At 54.3% G+C, this 17,914-nt stretch overlaps 1 protein-coding gene across 2 annotated transcripts; it reads left to right on the forward strand.

The window, feature by feature from the left end:
- Positions 1–12,347: 12,347 nt before the first annotated feature.
- HELT (helt bHLH transcription factor) lies at positions 12,348–14,102 on the forward strand. 2 transcript variants are annotated; one of them, XM_049797171.1, is made up of 4 exons: positions 12,348–12,566; positions 12,938–13,042; positions 13,219–13,315; positions 13,459–14,102. In XM_049797171.1, the coding sequence occupies exons 1-4, from the start codon at positions 12,540–12,542 to the stop codon at positions 13,953–13,955; spliced, it is 726 nt and encodes a 241-aa protein (XP_049653128.1). In that variant the 5' UTR covers positions 12,348–12,539; the 3' UTR covers positions 13,956–14,102. The 2 variants fall into 2 exon arrangements, with proteins under 2 accessions (XP_049653128.1, XP_049653132.1); XM_049797175.1 differs by having other exon boundaries at positions 13,462–14,102.
- Positions 14,103–17,914: the final 3,812 nt, after the last annotated feature.

The following is a 17,914-nucleotide window of genomic DNA, read 5'->3' on the forward strand; positions in this document are numbered from 1 at the left end:
AACCTTTGCCCTACATAATTCTGAAGGAAAAGTGATTAAATATGAAGCTGTTGTACCTAAAGATGATGGTGAGCAGTGTTCATTGGCCTAGAAGCAAGGGCGAGAAAGGCGTGACAGAGCAAATAAGCTGCACAGTTCCTATGTGTGGTGACGGTCTCCTGTGCCTGAATCAAAACCTGGAGTGGTCTGTGTCACTCCGGAGAGAATTTAAGCGCATTCATTTCGCTAAGTTGTGTTGCTGGAAACAAGTCAAAGCTGTTAACCACTCAATTAGTCTTCCAGGATAAAGGTAAAGGTGACTCTCTTTCCTTGTGTACGTATTACATAGGCCAATTAGATCAACACGCTTGTTGCTTCGCGGGTGTCATAATTGCAGCCCTTCTACCTGCAGAACTACTCAGCTGTCCCTAACTCGTGGTTGTTGACGTTCACTGATGAGCAACACAGCCAGGCACTAGACTTAATGAGACAGTTTTTCTTAATTGACTGTACTGCATTCAGCCTGCGTAATAGAGCAAAAATAGCCCTATGCTAGCCTGCTTTAAATTAGATCCTAGCCAGACTGTGACGCAAAAACCCAACTAAGCCCTCAAGACTGCCCTCTAATGCCAACAGCAGAACTCTGCTCAGACAGCACTTGGATTAGGAAAAACTTGATGAGAACTTAGTCAGGAAACCTAGCATTTTGAATCAGTAACTTGAGCGAAGAAGTACGCATCCTACTACTTAACTAGTGCTTGAACCAAATATTCTGTTTCTCAACGATTTATGTGCTATAACGTTTCCTAATAGTAGTCATTGTTATCATGATTATTGTTATTTTGAAAGGAGGGCGAGTAGCTTATTATGAAAAGGTGGTATTTAAAATGCCGCGATGTTTTTATTTGAGGAACAAATCTATCAATAAGCTTATTCAAAGCAAGGTATATCAATTGGTAAGGAATTGGGAAAGAACTAACTCGGGTGATAATATAAATGCCTAACACAGCATGCTTGGATGGCATTAACTGTATTTTTAGAGACACATCAGCTGGTGTCCACACTAGGGACAGTGCATACTGTCACCTGGTGTAAATCCTGAGCTCTCGAGAATCAGGCACTGGTTCATAACACAGAATTTCATGCATCTGATCACACACAAAGTTAATTTTTAGCAACTCGATTAGAAAAAAAGGAAAGGCGAGTTAGAAACCTTAGATGATGGTGAAGATCACTAGAGGGCAGTAGCCAACCCCTAATCTCCCCAGAGTTTCCCACAAAGCTTTGAAGGTTTACACACCGGGCAAGGACCGAGCAGCCTCCTCAGAGAAGGTGCTCAAGTGTTGGAAGGGGAAAAACAAACCTTCCTGTTTGCTAAGAGTGTTCATAACCCTCGGCATTAAGCTATTTTTCAAAAGCTCCTGGTGACAAGTAATACAAGAGATGCTGTTTCATTATCTAATGGGGCCTGCCTTTAGCACCACAGACAGGCTGCGGATGAATCTGGATGTTTCTACCTTGCAAATGCCAGGAGCAAGCTGTGGGACTAATTCTCCGCTGCCTCCTGTCTTGTCAGCCACATGTTGCCATGGGGCACGGTGACAACATTCCAATCTGCATTTTTAGATCAACCTTCATATATGTATGTAACAGTGCAGAAAATAGTACTTTTTATATCAAGGCCACATATATAATTGCTTCGGCAAAACAATGCCAGATCGGTCAAACGGAGTATGTGATTCCAGTGCTTGGCACTGACAAACTTCCCAGCTTTCCTTTCTGGCACTGGCACTTTCATGCTTCATTTTCCCAGCTGCATCCCAAAACACAATATATTAGATAAAGCAGTAACTAGTGCCCGAAGCTTCACAACAGGCTGGGTGCCTGGCCACACTCCTGTCTCTACCATCAAGGGGGTGGGGTATGAACGTGAAGGACAAATGGACCCTGAGACCACGCATGAGATGGCTACACGCTCTCATGGCACGTGGAGTAACCTTCCATCAAATGGTCCACGGGGACAGACGTGGCATTAAAGCCAGAGGGGACATGAGTACTTCTTCCCGGCCTGGTGTAGTTAGTTTAGAAAACGAGCAGCAATGAAAAGCAGTGGCACCGTATCTAGCACAGATACCCTTTCTAGTGTTCCTAAAAACATCCTGTTTTCATTTAGCAGTTCTAATGGTATTTGGTCATTTATACTTCTGCTTCAGGATCCCCGGATTTCATAAAAATTACGTTTCTATTCTAACAGTTATGGGGAATGCTTGAAAACCTGAGTTATAAAGGCTGGAGAAGGAAAAAAACAACAGAAAACCACAGAAATAACCCACCTTCTGATGGCTTATTATTATTATTATTGCTGACAATTTTAAGCTCCTGACTTTTCACTCATCTTAACAGTTTGGGGGGCTTGGCTCATGACTTATGAATGCTGGGGTTTCAATATACCCTTAACTTTACCCATAAAGGGGGACTTATCAGAGAAATATTTGGTCACCATCTGATACCCCTATGTCAGATCTGCCCAGTTTTGGCAGAAGAACGGCCCTACGAGGTTGGACCAGAGCTCTGTTATCCTCTCTCTGACCTTAGATAGTGGTGCACTAGGGAAGAATCAAAGAACAGGGTGAGCAGGGGATGATGCTTACCCAAAATACTTTGACAGCCTTTAAAGGAGGTCTTTGTATTTAATAGTCATGTTTTGCTGTGTAGAAGAAGAGGTCTCACCTTGCTATCACCAAAGGTGTGCATATGCAAGAAGTGATTATTTTAAAGCCAGGACATGCAATCTAATTTCACACTTGTTTTTGAGAAATCTGTGGGATCTTCACATGTTATCATTACCTCTGGGATTGCCTTTGGGCCTTGAGTTCACAAACAGGAGAGGGCTCTTGACACTGTTCAAAGACAAAGAACATTACTTGAAGAAGGACAGCCTAAACTTTCCAGAAGCAGGACGCTTTTCAGTGCTTGGCCAGAAAGGCAGGACTTTCACAGAACAGAAATGCAGATAGCAGTGGAAAGCCTTTAACTCTTGAAACATACCTTTTCCCAGCAGCGAACAGAACAGAGCCTCTCAGCTGCATGTCCCAGACCTCCCATTCTGGCTGTATCCATCTCCTCTCCCTTTGAATAAACGAGACACTAGATTACTCAAAGCTACTGCGGCACTCGGAGAAACAAGTGATGATTCGGAGAAACAAGTGATGATTCCGCCTTCAGCAACAAGGACCACTCAGCATCCAAGAAAAAAGAGCCAGCAGGAAGGCCACCCCCCCCACCCCCGGCCCAGCAATAATGAAGCTGCAAAAGGCAACTGGATGGGGCCACAGTCCTTGCCTAGAAGACACAACAGACTCTGCAGGAACCCAGAGGCATCAGTCCCTTTCTTCTCTTTTTTATTTAACAGTATAAACTTTACAATAGCTGCCTTCACAAAGTCTTTGAGATCTTATATTTATCCTGCTTGCCATAAGCTGACACTGGTTAAACCTCACAAAAGCCAGCCATCGGTGTGTAATGTGCAAGACCAGCGATATCACCTCGCTGTTTCTACAGAGGAAGGGAAATGGAGGGACGCTTCCCATCCTCTAGCCTCTTTTTCTGCATTTGTGCATTGACTGTTACAAGCCCAACACTTAAAATTAAAAAGCTGGGCACAGCCTGTCCATAACGCAATCACATCATCCTAAATCTCTCAGAGTTAGCAACGAGGGCACACTTCTGGAATAATTCTCTGGAAGCCAATGTAACAGGGAGTAGTGTTTAGGCCACGCAATCTCTGGGAAGTCAGAGCAAAGCTGGACTGACCCAAAGGTTATTGCTTTGCTGAAAAGAAGTCCTTTAAGTTCCTAGTCCACGCAATAAGCTCAGTACTGAGGGTTCATAATAATAGGATGCTTGAACTATGGCATTACTAAATTAGTAGGCTTTGCAGAGTCTGTAAACCTCTCACAGGGGTCCCCTTTTCCACTTCAGCTAGAAAGAAAGTCATGGCTAGGAGTTACAAAGGACTCTAGAGGGAATTAAGCTCTGAAGTCCAATTGAATTAGCATTGTTTACAAAGCAGTCATAAGTATAATGGGTGTTAACGAGTCTTTAATGAGGCGAGTTACAATGCAACACGTGGTGAAGTACAATAAACAAAAAGGCTATGCTTCCCTCCCACTTATTCTGCTTGACACAGGTGTAGAAGCCCTGAATCTAAATGAATCCCATCCTACCGGGAATAGAGTAAAAGAGCTGAATCTGCTCTGTAACGTAAAAAAAAATTAAAATATATTTATTTTATGCCAGACCAAACTGGGACTGAATTACTTCAGGACTGAATGTTCACACTGGCAGCTCACAGAGTTACAGAATCACAGGGTGGCTGAGGTTGGCAGGCACCTCCGGAGATTGTCTGGTCCAACACCCCTGCTCAAGCAGGGTCACCTAGAGCCAGTTGCCCAGGACCATGTCCAGACAGCTTTTGAATATCTCCAAGGATCGAGACTCCACAACCGTTCTGGGCAACTTGTTCTGGTAATTGGCCACCCTCACAGCAGAAGTTTTTCTTTTGTTTAGACAGAAAGTCCTGTTTTTCAGTTTGTGCCCACTTCCTTTGGTCCCGTCACTGGGCACCACTGAGAAGAGCCTGGCTCCAACTTCTTCACACCCTTCCTTCAGATATTTGTACACATTGATAAGATTTCCCTCAGCCTTCTCTTCTCCAGGCTGAACAGTCCCAGCTCTCTCAGCCTCTCCTCATAACGTGAGGTGTTCCAGTCCCTTAATCATCCTTGTGGCCCTTTGCTGGACTCTGTCCAGTGTGTCCATCTCTGTCTTGTACTGGGGAGCCCAGAATGGGACCCAGCACTCCAGGTGTGGCCCCTCCAGTCCTGAGTAGAGGGGACAGATCACCTCCCTCCACCTGCTGGCAACACTCCTCCTAATGAAGTCCAGGATCCCATTAGCCTTCTTTGCCCTAAGCGCACGTTGCTGGCTCATGTTCAACTCAGTGTCCACCAGGACCCCCAGGTCCTTTTCTGCCAAGCTGCCTTCCAGCCGATCACCCCCCCAGCACATACTGGTGCGGGGGGTTGTCCCTCCCCAGGTGCAGGACTTTGCACTTCTCTTTGCTGAAATTCGTGAGGTTCCCGACAGCCCATTTCTCCAGCCTATTGAGATCACTCTGGATGACAGCATGACTCTGGTGTCATCGGCGAACTTGCCGAGGGTACGCTCTGCCCCATCATTCAGGTCATCCAGGTCATTAATGAAGATGGTAAATGTGACTAGACCAAGTATTGACCCCCGGGATATACCACCAGTTACTGGACACTAGACTTCGTGCCACTGATCATCCCTCTCTGAGCTTGGCAGCTAAGCCAGTTTTTGATCCACTTCACTGTCTTCTCATCCAGTCCGCACATCGTCGGCTTCTCTACGAGGATGTTACAGGAGACAATGTCAAAAGCCAGGTAGACAATATCCACTGCTCTTTCCTCATCCACCAAACCAGCCACCTCATTGTAGAAGGTTATCAGGTGGATCAAGCACGACTTTGCCTCTGTGAAGCCATGCTGAGGGAAAGTTTTTACTTTTTTCAGTTTTTACTTTTCTTAGGTTTTAGTTTTTACTAAGGCTGGAGAGGAGGGGGTAGACATTTTATCAGCATTATACGTGTCATTGCCAAAAAAGCCCTTGTACTTTCTGGGGCAAATCTTTCAGCCTTTATTCACACCAGGCAGCCACTAACTCCAGCTATTTAGACCACCTCAGTCATAAGCAGTCTAAGCTACACCTCACCAAAGATTCAAGACTACCTAAATCCCACTGAAATCAATTTTAGCACTCAGTTCTCGTTTTGACAGGCTGTCATTTAAAGAGCAACACATCCTGTCTCAACAGTGACATGACTGAGAAAATAGGTGTCATCAGGAAAATTGCAAACACCTCTCCACTGCTTTGGGGGACTCACCTTGTACAAACACACAGTGCACAGTCTGAAGTTTTGCTGTATGTACACAAACGTTTGACAGCTAAAAGCTGTGTCAGGTCTTCTGTCAACGTAAATCAGCTTCTGTAAGTGGATATAACAGTTATAACTGCATCTGGTTTTAATTAGTGAAGCATTTTTTCCTATATAATTCTGTGTACATTAGCTATACTACATATAAGCCTGAAAGTTTATGTCTGGCAAAAAAAAAAGTCAAGAAAGGAGATATTACAAATTACAGGAGCTATATGTGAAAGTATGACTCTCAGATAATCCATACTCCAAAAACCATTATCTTTTGAAGCCCTGGTTTCTGCAGGTGCCATCCAGCAGTTCTCTCTTCTAACGCTTTGTTACAGGAGATACCCTGTCAGATTGCACAGTGCTGTCAGACAGACTGCCAAACAGGACTGCTCCAGAAAGACGATCAATAAAAGATCATGGTCGGTTCGGTGGCAAAAGAATGAGACTGCAGGCAAGGCAACAGCCACCTCTGTGTGACCTTGGGGATGGATCATTTGGGGGATGACCAAGGCAGGCTGCTGAGTGGGTGGGTTTATGCATTTTGAGGTAATCTGTGCATCCACCGAAACTTCCATTAAGTCCATAAAAAAAAGTGGAACCTTTTTCAAGTGTCCCATTTTTAATCTTCCTCTTCTGCTGCCACAGTCATCCACAGCGTAATGATACTGAGGCTGACACGCGGGCTGCAGATTGCAACATGTGTTCAAATCAGTAAGGCCAAAAGGTGTAAAATTACAGAAAGTGAGTCTTCATGAAACAACCCTCTAACTGGCGTCCGTACAAACCAAAGTAATCCAAAAACAAACTGGATCAGATTTTACATTTATGAAAGGCTTTTAATCCTGAAGAACAAAGTGTGTTATATTGAAATTATGCTACAAAGCATACTTACTCTGAAACGTGCCTCCTCAGAGGTGGAATACGACAAGCACATAGCAGCACTCGGCAGCACTACTGACCTGGAAGTCCTCTCTGCCACCGCAAGCACCAAGAGATAACTTGACGACTTCCTGAGATAAGGATCAAAGTTCGAGTTTTTAGGATCAAAGTTTAGTTTATGGACATTGCTGTATCTCACTGCATGAGAAGAACATCATCTACTGAAACACAAACAGCACCTCCTAGAGCACTCTGGGCTTTTGAGGAGAGTGCCCTGTAATCAACCCAGCAATACCAGAGAGCCGTGGCTACAAGCGAGGAGGCTTCTTCTGTGAAGGACCACCTGGACATGCAGTCCCGAGTCCTGTCATGTTATCACCTCCCCCCTGCTGATGCCACCATTTGTGGCAGGTGAGCAAAATAGAGGAGCGTGGTCCTTCCACTGGGACAGAGGAAGAAGACACAGAGGCGGACTACAGTGGAAGCAACAGTAGTGCTGAGGTAAGAGGTACCTCTGCAGGTGGGGCCCAAGATGACCAAGCAGCCCCAGACCTGGAGGCGGAGAGCATTAGCAGCTATGAAAAGACTGGAAACTCTTATTCCAAACTTGCTAGCTCAGCCTAGCCTCACTGCGAGTGCAAGAGTAAACAAACTCCCAGCAAAAGCCAATACAGCATCAGGAACCGTGTGTGATGGGTTGACCCTGGCTGAACACCAGGTGCCCACCAAAGCCATTCTATCACTCCCCCATCCTCAGCTGGACAGGGGAGAGAAAATATAACAAAAGGCTCGCGGGTCGAGATAAGGACAGGAGAGATCATTCACTATTACCGTCACGGGCAAAACAGACTCAATTTGCAAAACATACTCAATTTATTACAAATCAACCAGAGCAAGGTAATGAGAAGTAAAACGAAATCTCAGAACACCTTCCCACCACCCCTCCGTTCTTCCCGGGCACAACTACCCTCCCGGATTTCACCACCAAGCCCCCCCAGCGGCACAGGGGGACAGGGATGGGGTTTATGGTCATCACACGTTATTTTCTGCCGCTTCACCTCCTCAGGACGAGGGCTGATCACACTCTTCCCCTGCTCCAGCGTGGGGTCCCACCCACGGGAGACAGTCCTCCACGAACTCCTCCAACGTGGGCCATTCCCACGGGCTGCAGTTCTTCACGAACTGCTCCAGCATGGGTCCATTCCACGGTGTGCAGTCCTTCAGGAGCACACTGCTCCAGCGCGGGTCCCCCACGGGGTCACAAGTCCTGCCAGAAAGCCTGCTCCGTGGGCTCCTCTCTCCACAGATCCACAGGTCCTGCCAGGAACCTGCTCCAGCGCGGGGTTCCCACGGGGTCACAGCCTCCTTCGGGAACCCACCTGCTCCGGCGTGGGGTCCTCCACGGGCTGCAGGTAGAGATCTGCTCCACCGTGGACCTCCCTGGACTGCAGGGGGACAGCCTGCCTCACCAGGGTCTTCACCACGGGCTGCAGGGGAATCTTCGCTCCGGCGCCTGGAGCATCTCCTCCCCCTCCTTCTTCACTGACCTTGGTGTCCGCAGGCTTGTTTCTCTTACATGTTCTCACTCCTCACTCCGGCGGCAGTTTTCCTCCGTCCCAACTTTTTCCTTCTTAAAAATGTTATCACAGAGGCGTTACCACTATCACTGATTGGCTCGGCCTTGGCCGGCGGCGGGTCCGTCTCAGAGCCGGCTAATATGGGCTCGCTCTCTCTTGAACACAGGGGAAGCTTCCAGCAGTTTCTTACAGAAGCCACCCCTGTAACCCCCCCCCGCTACCAAAACCTTGCCAAACAAAACCAATACACCGTGATACATACAGCTGAGGATGACGCTACTAAATGAAATGCCTTCTCTCGTGGTTCAGATCGCTGCTTCTTCACAGATCCAGGATTGCCAAGTAATAAAGCCACCTCCTCCTACAAGCAGGACCTGCTGCCCCTTTGGCGTTCTCCCGTTCCCTACCAGCCATGAGATCGGCCGGGAGCGTGACTGCCTTCCCGCGTTACACAGCAGGACCTCCAGTCCCACTCCTCGGAGCGCGGAACCAGAGTGGCAGGCAGTAGGCTGACTGCAGCCCCAGCCACGCTGTGACACTTGACTTTCTGCACTCGAGCCACCCCGTTGCGTGGACAACACTTTCCATGGGAGACTCTTAGCCGGCTTCTTGCGTGCACGCAGCACTGATGAGCTGCAAGCCTAATATCCGCAGCTTCAACTACACTGCAAAGTAATTGCCTATAACCCCAAGGTGACATAGGAGCCGGGCAAGAAAAGATTGGGGAAGAAAAAGCAGGGAGATGACCTGTTTTCATAAAAAGGCAAAACTAGATGCTGCTCTAAAGCAGCTTGACACCCCCCCAAAAGACACACGGACCCACCCCCGGCAGAGCCCCCGGCTGGGCAGAGGACGGCACGGCCGGTGCCGACGGGACGGGGGCCAAAGGCTGCCCAGAGGCGACGAACCACCGGCTGCGGCCACCGCTCCCGCAGCAGCCGTGCGCCGGCCGCGCACCGCGGGGCCGGGCCGGGCCGCGCCGCGGCCCCACCGCTCACCGGGGCGTTGCTCATGCCCCGCTCCGCGCCTACCGGGGCGGGGGGTCCGCGCCCCGGCCCCCGGCCAGCCCCTCGCCCGGAGAGAGGGGCTGCGGCCGGCGGGGGACCTGGGCGGGAGCAGAAAACCGGTGGCGGGAGACGAGGACGCGGGTGTCCGCCGTGGGTTGCCAAAGAGCCGTGCACGCCTTTCCCGCTGGGAGATCCAACCGGCGCTCGCGGGGACTTAAAAACTAATAAATAATAAAAAAAAAAATTAAAAAGCCCTCTCCCGGCTTCCCTACGCGGGTGAAAGTGCGACCGTGGCAGTGTGGGGTGATGCCCCTCTGGCTCCAGCTCCCTGCGGACGAGGCGGCGGTAGGCGCGGGGATGCCACGGCCGCCCAGCCCCGCGGCCGCCCCGCGTCCCCCCGCCGCTGGCCCGGCTTGCCCCGGCCGGGCGGCCCGGCCCCGCGGGGGACGCAGTGCGGGAGCAGCCAGCGAGAAAATAAACAACTTCCCTCGTGTAAAAAGTTGCCTCGCAGGTGCCTGCAGCTGGCGGTTAACACAGACAGTAAGAGGATCAACTCCATCTCCGCCCGTGGAGCAAAAGGGGGGGGGGGGAATAAAAGCCCCCGCATTTGCTATTCAGAGTTTAGTTAATTTGGATGATAACGGTTAGTGTTTAATCCCATTGTACGAGAATGAATATACCGAAACCTACAAGGCTCCTGGAAGAATAATGCGGCCGACGGCACCGCACGCAGGGGCGCCCGGGCGGGCAGCCGGCCCGGCCCGCCCCGGGGCCGCCCGGGGGAGACGCGCCCCGGGGCCGCCGCCGCCTGCTTCCGCGGAGCCGCTCCGCGCTGCCGGCCGGCCCGGGGCGGCGGCGGCGGCGGCGGCGGCGGCGGCGGGCGGGCCCGGGGCGGCGGGGTGAGGGCCGGCCCCGCGCCTTTCCCCCGGCCGCCTCCGGGGAGACGAGCGGGCGGGAGCGGCGGTGCCCTCCGCCGTGCACGCCCGGGGGGAGGCGAGGTGGGGACGGTTGTCCCCGTTTAACTCACACAGGGGAACGGGCGGGAAAATGCGGGACACGGGGGGAGACGTGGAGGTTTCGAAGAAGACACCTCCCCGAGCTGGCGCGGCCGGAATAAACGCCGTCCCCGCAGCGCTGCCCGGGGCCGGCCGGCGTGGCCCGGGCGGGCAGGATCAGGATCAGGATCAGGATCAGGCACCGGCCGGCCCCCCCCCGGGTCTTCCCTTCTCCCCCCCCCCCCCCGGGGTGGCGGCGCCCCGCCGCAGCGCCGGGGCTGGGGGGGGGGGGGGGGGCAGGCGGCCCCGGCGGCCCGGAGCCGGCCCCGGCCCCGGAGGCGCACCGCCGGCCGTGGAGAGGGCCCGGGGGGCCCTCGCCCGCCGCCGCGCTGCCGCGGGGGGGGGAAGCGGCGGGCGGCGGGGGCGGGCGGCTCCCCCCCCCGGCGCGGCGCGGCGCGGCGGGGCGGCCCCGGCGGGGGCGGTGCGGGGCCGGTGCGGGGCGGGCCGGGGGCTCGGTGCGCTCGCCGGGCTCGGAGCGCGGCTGCCCGGGCGGAGGGCCGCGGAGAGGAAAGCTAACAATGCTGTGAAAATATGTTTGCAGAAAATAGACAATTGTTGGATTAGACGTATTCAAGTATGAAATAATGCCTTTTTGTGTAAAAAACCTCAGCAATGTGAGCGTACAAAAGTTCCCCTGTGGCAGTTACTTGCTCCCTTTGTGAGCTTTGCGCTCCGGCGTCTCCACTTGGCGCGTTTAACTCGGAGCCCCCCTTTAAACGCGATTGTTTCTTTCTTTTTAATGACATTTACCGGATCAAAACATGCTGTTAATTCGATCAGAAAGCTTTACCCTCCTTAACAATGCCACAATAATTTCTCCTGAAGTTTGTTAAATTGACCAAAATTAGGCAAATGAATAGGGGGTCTGTCGGCGATCCCGCTCGCAGGTGACACCGAATAATGCACTCTCGGACCAGCTGCGATCCCCTCTTTATTTGCCCCTCTTTTCTTTGACCCGCATTATTAAAATTTAGGCCCAATGAAACTATTCATACTTTTCAATGGGACATTTTCCTATAGGATAATAGGCTACAAATTGAGCCTCTCCAAAGGAGAAGGGGGGAGCAGGGGGGGTAAAACAACAACGCACAGACGCGCACACCACACAAAAAAGGAGCGTCGTGTGCCAAAGGCTGGCGAGAGCCTCCCCGGGCCGGCGTTAAGAAGAGAAGAGGAGAAGAAAAAAAAAAAAAAAAAAAAAAAAAAAAAAAAAAGAAGGGGGGGAAAAAAAAAAAAAAGCGAGGCCGGGATTGCGGGGGGGGGGGGGAAGGAAAGCGTGTGCCAGCCCCCCGGTCCCACACCTGCCGGGGTGTCCCCGGCGCATAAAGCGGTGTAAACAAAAAAAGCCTCGCTGCCATCTCTTATAAAGATGGACGTGTCACCAAGTCGTGTGAGAAAAGCCTGAGAACAAACGGGGCCACTCCGTCTCCAAGGGTTCTCCCTTGAACTGGGCGGAACAGCCTATTAAGGGCTTACTTAATTACTTTAATGACTCTGGACAGGCTTTAAAATGCAGTCAGCGCTGAAGCTAAGGGGAGGGGGGGTGGGGGGGGGAACGGGGATTTACAGGCAGGAGGCGGGGATGGGGCCGGGGATGCGGCGAGCGGGGCGCAGGGCGCGGTACCGCGCCCTGCGCCCCGCTCGCCGCATCCCCGGCCCCATCCCCGCCGCTATTGTGGGACCGTCACGTGTGTCCCCGAGGTCCACGTGGGGTGACACAGCTGGGCCGCCCCCGGCTGCGTGGACGGGGACGAGAAGGGGCGGGGGGGGGGGGGGGGTGGTGGGGTGGGGAGAGGAAGAAGAGAGAGGGGGGAAAAAAAAAAGAAAAAAAAACCCCAAACAACAAAAAAGCAACCCCACCCTCATCCCTTCTCTCGCCCCCTTCCACCCTGATCTTTAATGCATACATTCCCCCGGCGCCGTTCCTGCCCCTAATCCTATGGGATCAGCGGGTCCGTGGAGGCCCCCCGGGGTCCCCCCCAAGAAGTGATGGCTTTATAAGGGGCCCGGAGAGAGCGGGGATGCAGTGCCCACCATGGCCTCCAAGCTCAAGGAGCGGAGGGTGAGTGGCCGCCCGCCTTGCGCGCACGGCTCTGCGGACCCGGCCCCCTCACAGCCCTCACTTCAGAACGCCCCCCACCCCCCCCCCCCCCAAAAAAAAAACCCCAACCACACTCTCCTCCCCCTCCCCCAAACAAGCCTGCCCTGCCGGGGCCTCCCGCGCAGACGGGGAGCCCCCGGGGCGGCGCGGAGAGGACCCTCCGCCGGAGCATCCCTCCCGGGGCCGCGTCGCGCCCGGCGCCGCTGCTCGGAACGGGGTCGGGACCGGCTGCACTGGTGGGGGGGGTCCGGGCCGGCGAGGCCGGATCCGGCTGCTTTCCCCCTCCCACCCACAGCCCCCCTCGCCACTAACGCGCCCCGTCGGTTTTGCAGAGGACGCCGGTTTCCCACAAAGTGATCGAGAAGCGGAGGAGGGACCGCATCAACCGCTGCCTCACCGAGCTGGGGAAGACGGTGCCCATGGCTCTGGCCAAGCAGGTAGGCGGGGAGCGGGGGGGGGGAAGCCCCTGCGCCCTTCTCCCCGGAGCGGAGCGACCCCCGCCCACCCCCCACCCCCACCCCCGCGGCGCGGCGGGGGGCGGCCCGGCGGAGCGCAGCGCATCGCAGCGCAGCCCCAGGGGAGAGGTGATGCCCCTCTCCGCCGCCCGTTGCAGAGCTCGGGGAAGCTGGAGAAAGCGGAGATCCTGGAGATGACGGTGCAGTACCTGCGGGCCCTGCACTCGGCGGACTTCCCCCGCGGCCGGGAGAAGGGTAGGTGGGCGGGCGCGGGCCCCCGCCGGGACACCCGCGGCGTGGGGGCGGCCCCGCCTCGCCCCCACCCCCCCCCCCCAACCCCCACCCCCCCCCAGGCCGGAGCCTGAGGAGCTCGGCTCCGCTGCCCCCTTCCTTTCCAGCAGAGCTGCTCTCCGAGTTCGCCAACTACTTCCACTACGGCTACCACGAGTGCATGAAGAACCTGGTCCACTACCTGACGACGGTGGAGAGGATGGAGACCAAAGACACCAAGTACGCCCGCATCCTGGCCTTCCTCCAGTCCAAAGCGCGCTTCGTCACCGAGCCCCTCTTCACCTCCCTGGGCTCCCTCCCGGAGCCGGACTTTGCCTACCAGCTGCACCCCGGGCCCGAGTGCCCCGGGCACGGCCACAGCCCCGGCGAGGCCGTGCTCCAGCCGCCCTCGGGGGGGCCCTTCCCCTGGCACGGCGCCGCCCGCAGCCCCTCCCTGCCCTACCACCTCCCCAACGCCGCCGTGCCCCTCGCCAGCCCCGGCCAGCAGCGCAGCACCTTCCTCTCCTCCGTGCAGGGGCTGGACCGCCACTACCTCAACCTCCTCGGCCATTCCCACCCCAACGCCTTCGGGCTGCCCCCGGGCCAGCACCCCTCCATGCTATAGAGACTCGCCCCCGCCCGGAAAATCCTATTTATGACCGCGCCACGCCGCGAGTTGCGCACGGGGAGGCCGCCGGGGGGCAGGGACGTGCCGGGGGTGCCGGAGGGCCGGGAGCCCCCGGCCGCCCCCCGCGGGGGCCCGGCTCTGCCGCGGGGGCCTGGATGTGCCGCCCCACCCCCACCCCCCACCCCCCCCCGGCTCTTCGTCCCACCTCCGGGTGCGGTGCCTGTACCAGCGATGCCTCGGAATAAATGTTTATACCCGCCGCCCCTGCTTGTTTGCGGGAGGGAGCGTCCTCGGGCGGCGGTGGGAGTCTCCCCCCAGCCCCCCAGGGGAGGAAAAAAACCCCAACAACCAACCAAACCCACGAGCGAGACGCCGTCCGCGAGGGCCGGGGAGGCCGCCGGACGCCGCGGCCGTGGGTCGGCACCGCGGGCAGGCGGGGCGCGGCGCGGCGCGGCGCGGCGGGTCTCGGTCCCTCTCGCCGCCGGAGGGAGGCAGTCCCGGGGATGCCCCGCCGGGTGGGGGATGCTCCAATTCCCCCCACCCCCCCAAAAAAACCCTAGTCCAACCGGTGGGTGCTGCCCTCCCGCGCGCCCGTGGGGGGAACGCTCCCAAGGGCTACGCGTCCGAAGGGCACCGGGATCTCCCGTGGGTTTTGCCGGCGCATTTCTCTGCGGGGCAGCTTGTCCGGAGGAGGAGGAGGAATAAGGGGGAAGGCGCGGGCCGGGGCGCAGAGGGGAGGCGGCCGCTGCGGGGGTGCAGAGCGCCGAGAATAAACCGAATAAAAGCTCTTGGGGGGGGCAGCCCTTCGAGACCCGCTGCCGGCGAGGGGCCGTGGCACGGCCCCCTCCCGCCCTGCCCGACGGGGCAATGTCGGTCCCACCCGAACCGAGCGCCCGTGGGTGTCCCCGCACCCTCTGGCAGGAGGGCAGGGGGACCCCCAGCCACCCCCGCAACCCGGGTGTGGGTGTGCCCGCCGGGGAAGAGCCGCCGAGGGGTAAATTAACTTATTCCAGTTGGGTGGGGAGGCTTTGAGGAGATTTGACCCGGGTTGTTTGCCCAGGTCACGGAATGGGCTGACCCGCAATTTGTAAACCAACCCGACCCTTTATTCGGAGACGGACAAAAAGATCTTCATTACAATGAGTAAAAAGTAGAATGTGTATCTTCCATTTAACCTGTAAATACAGGAAAAGCTGCTATTTCAGATTAGTGGGGAAAAGGTCACACGGCGGGATAACGTCATGAGTCAGCCAGAGAGGGGAGAAAAACCCCCTCATTTCCTCGGGACACCCTTAGGATGGTGAATCCAGCGGGAACCTCTCTCTTGCTCAGTGTACACAGAGCAATATGGGATCAGCCGAAGGCATTCACCAGCAGCAGAATGGCTGGTGTCTATTACGAAAACACGTCCTACGCTCGTTTTCACCAGCACTAGGTGCAGAATGCGGAGAAAATGCTACACGATTTTTATTCTGTGAGCATTAAGCTCTTGTGAACCCCCTTTGGCACTAAAGCGTTAAAGACACAGCGTTTTCCTGGAAATACAAACTATTAATATATTCAGCATTTCGCTCCCTGTTAACCAAATTAAACAAAACTTGCCTTTGCTAAGTAGATTTTCTCTCTGGGATTAGCAGAGGGCCACCACGGTCAAAACTGGGGTCATTTACATACAATTTTGCAAACTCGCACTGGTCCATGACAGTCTTTGTATCTCCAGTGTTGCTATTCTGGATTTTTCCTTTTCGTTTTCATTTAGCTGTGCAGGATAAACCCCTCTTGGGCTTTACAATGACATTAGGATAGAAGTGTCCCCCCCACCCCCCTCTCCCCTTGCAGGGCTCTGAACTCGCCCCCCCCTGGCCCCTCAGACCCCGGCTTTTGCCCCCCAAATTATTTTGGCATCCACTAAAGCCAGCGGTACCGGGGATGGGAGCCAAGCTGCCTCCCCAGCTCGGATCCACGCCCGGGCCTAGGGGATCCCACCGGCACGGAGAGCCATGGATCCTCACGGTCAACTGCGGGGGGCCGGGGGGCTCAGAGCTCCCCCAGGACGGGCACTCCCTGTGTTTTGGCAGAGCTCATTTGTTTTTATTTTGGTTTACATTTCTGTGCCTGGAGGGCAGAGATTTGTAGCTTTGGGGTTTTTTTTGGGGGGGGAGGGAGCGGACGGACACTACACGACTTATTTGAGCTCTGCCTTGAGCATCACCCACCAGCTCTGGTGAGAGAAGGTAGGAGCTGGATGTCACCTGTGCTGGGCCAGTTAAAGGCCGTACCTGGTCCCAGGTGGGGTGCCCATCCGGGCTGGCGGTGTTCATCTTCTGACATGGCAGTGCCATTTACTGGTGTCTGGCAGCAGATAGCATGGGAACAAATAAAGGGGGTTTTGTTCCTGAAAATAAACTATTTTAACTCCCAAAGCCCCCAAAACACTAGCTTCCCTGTTACGCACCTGCTTGCCTGAAAATCTTAATGGTGAATGACTTGCTGTATCGTTTCCTATTCCATTCCTTCAGCTAGCATCTTTCTCCTTCTTAGACCTTCAAATCTCTTTTGCCTCATTTTGCCTTGCCTTCCTTCCCCATGCTTTCACGTCCTCTTTTCCACCTCTTCTTCTCCCTGTTATCTGAACTCCTCTCTTCTCCTCACCCTTTCCAAATCCTACATAAACTGCAATTCTTCTCAGCCCAGAAAATAGTTACACAGCATAGTCACATCTCAGTAATTTCTTCATGCTGGAGGCAAAGAATCATTTTGGGATCAAAGGACAGCAAAATGGGAGCATACAGTTCTGTATCTGATACTGACGCTCACTTGACGTTTACTCAGACGGTAGAGGAGTTTGTCAATCTTTGTAATATTGCATTATTGAAAACCTCTCCTGATTTATCATAAGGATTTATTTGCACTCTCAGGGAAGTAAAACATCATCAATTAGATCAAAGAGATACAAGTAGCCTGCGCACAAACTCTCCACCTTAAAAATTCACGTTTTAAACAGGCAACAGGCAAAGCCTGGAAGGAAGTGTTACTGTGCCACTCAATATTTAAATAAGTAAAAAATGTTTATGAGCTTTGAGCATATATAACACAGATCAGAACCCTTCTTTGTTCCCATGGTTTTGCACCAGTCTGAAGGCATCATTCAAAGATCTGGGGGCTTTGGTGGCAGTGCCACGCTGTAGAGTCTCCAGCCTTGGAAACAGAGCCCGTGCCACAGAGCACAGTCCCTGAATTCATGCCCACACAGTCATTTTGGGGGCAACTTATCAATCGGGTCACCAGCTAATGAGAAAACAGTATTTTTATTTTACTTGGGGTCAGTGACCCTGCTCACAGCATTGGACCACAACCAGTTGCATCAGCACATCTATAAGGGCTGAGCCATGGTTGGGAAGAAGCAGCTGAGGGAAGGAGGACGAACAGCACTGCTGAAGGCTCTTAATCACAGATCCCTTCCAGTAGTGATGCACATGATAGCTGGCTTCCTAGTGGTATGGATATGATCCCTTTCCCAAAGATCCTGCCGGTTTGTAAGTCTTGCTGTCCCACTGCTCTGTGGGATGCTGATGCTGTTCCTCAGGCTCAACGGTTCCCCAGGGTAGCCTGCACAATTTGACCAGGGTCATACCAGAAGTGCTTAGGAGAGCAGAGGGTCTCAGGTGCCGGATTACAATGACCACCCTATCCAGATCAGCTTCTTGCCCTGCTACCGCATTCTCAGAGAGGGTTAAACAGTGCCTGGAAGCCTAGATGGGTGTTTTCCCTTCACAAAGTGACTCAGGCATAAGGAGGAGGAAACCTTGTTCGCCTGTGGCTCTTGGGAACAGTCTGTGCATTAGACACATGCTGCTGAAGCAGCTGCATGCTTGTCCAGCAACCCCTTCGCAAAGGCAGTCTTCTGGAAAGAAACCCTCCAGCTGACAGTTGCGTATTTGCTGAGATGCAGCATC

The sequence above is a fragment of the Accipiter gentilis genome, chromosome 3 (assembly GCF_929443795.1).
Source record: "Accipiter gentilis chromosome 3, bAccGen1.1, whole genome shotgun sequence".
Taxonomy (NCBI): Eukaryota; Metazoa; Chordata; class Aves; order Accipitriformes; family Accipitridae; genus Astur; species Astur gentilis.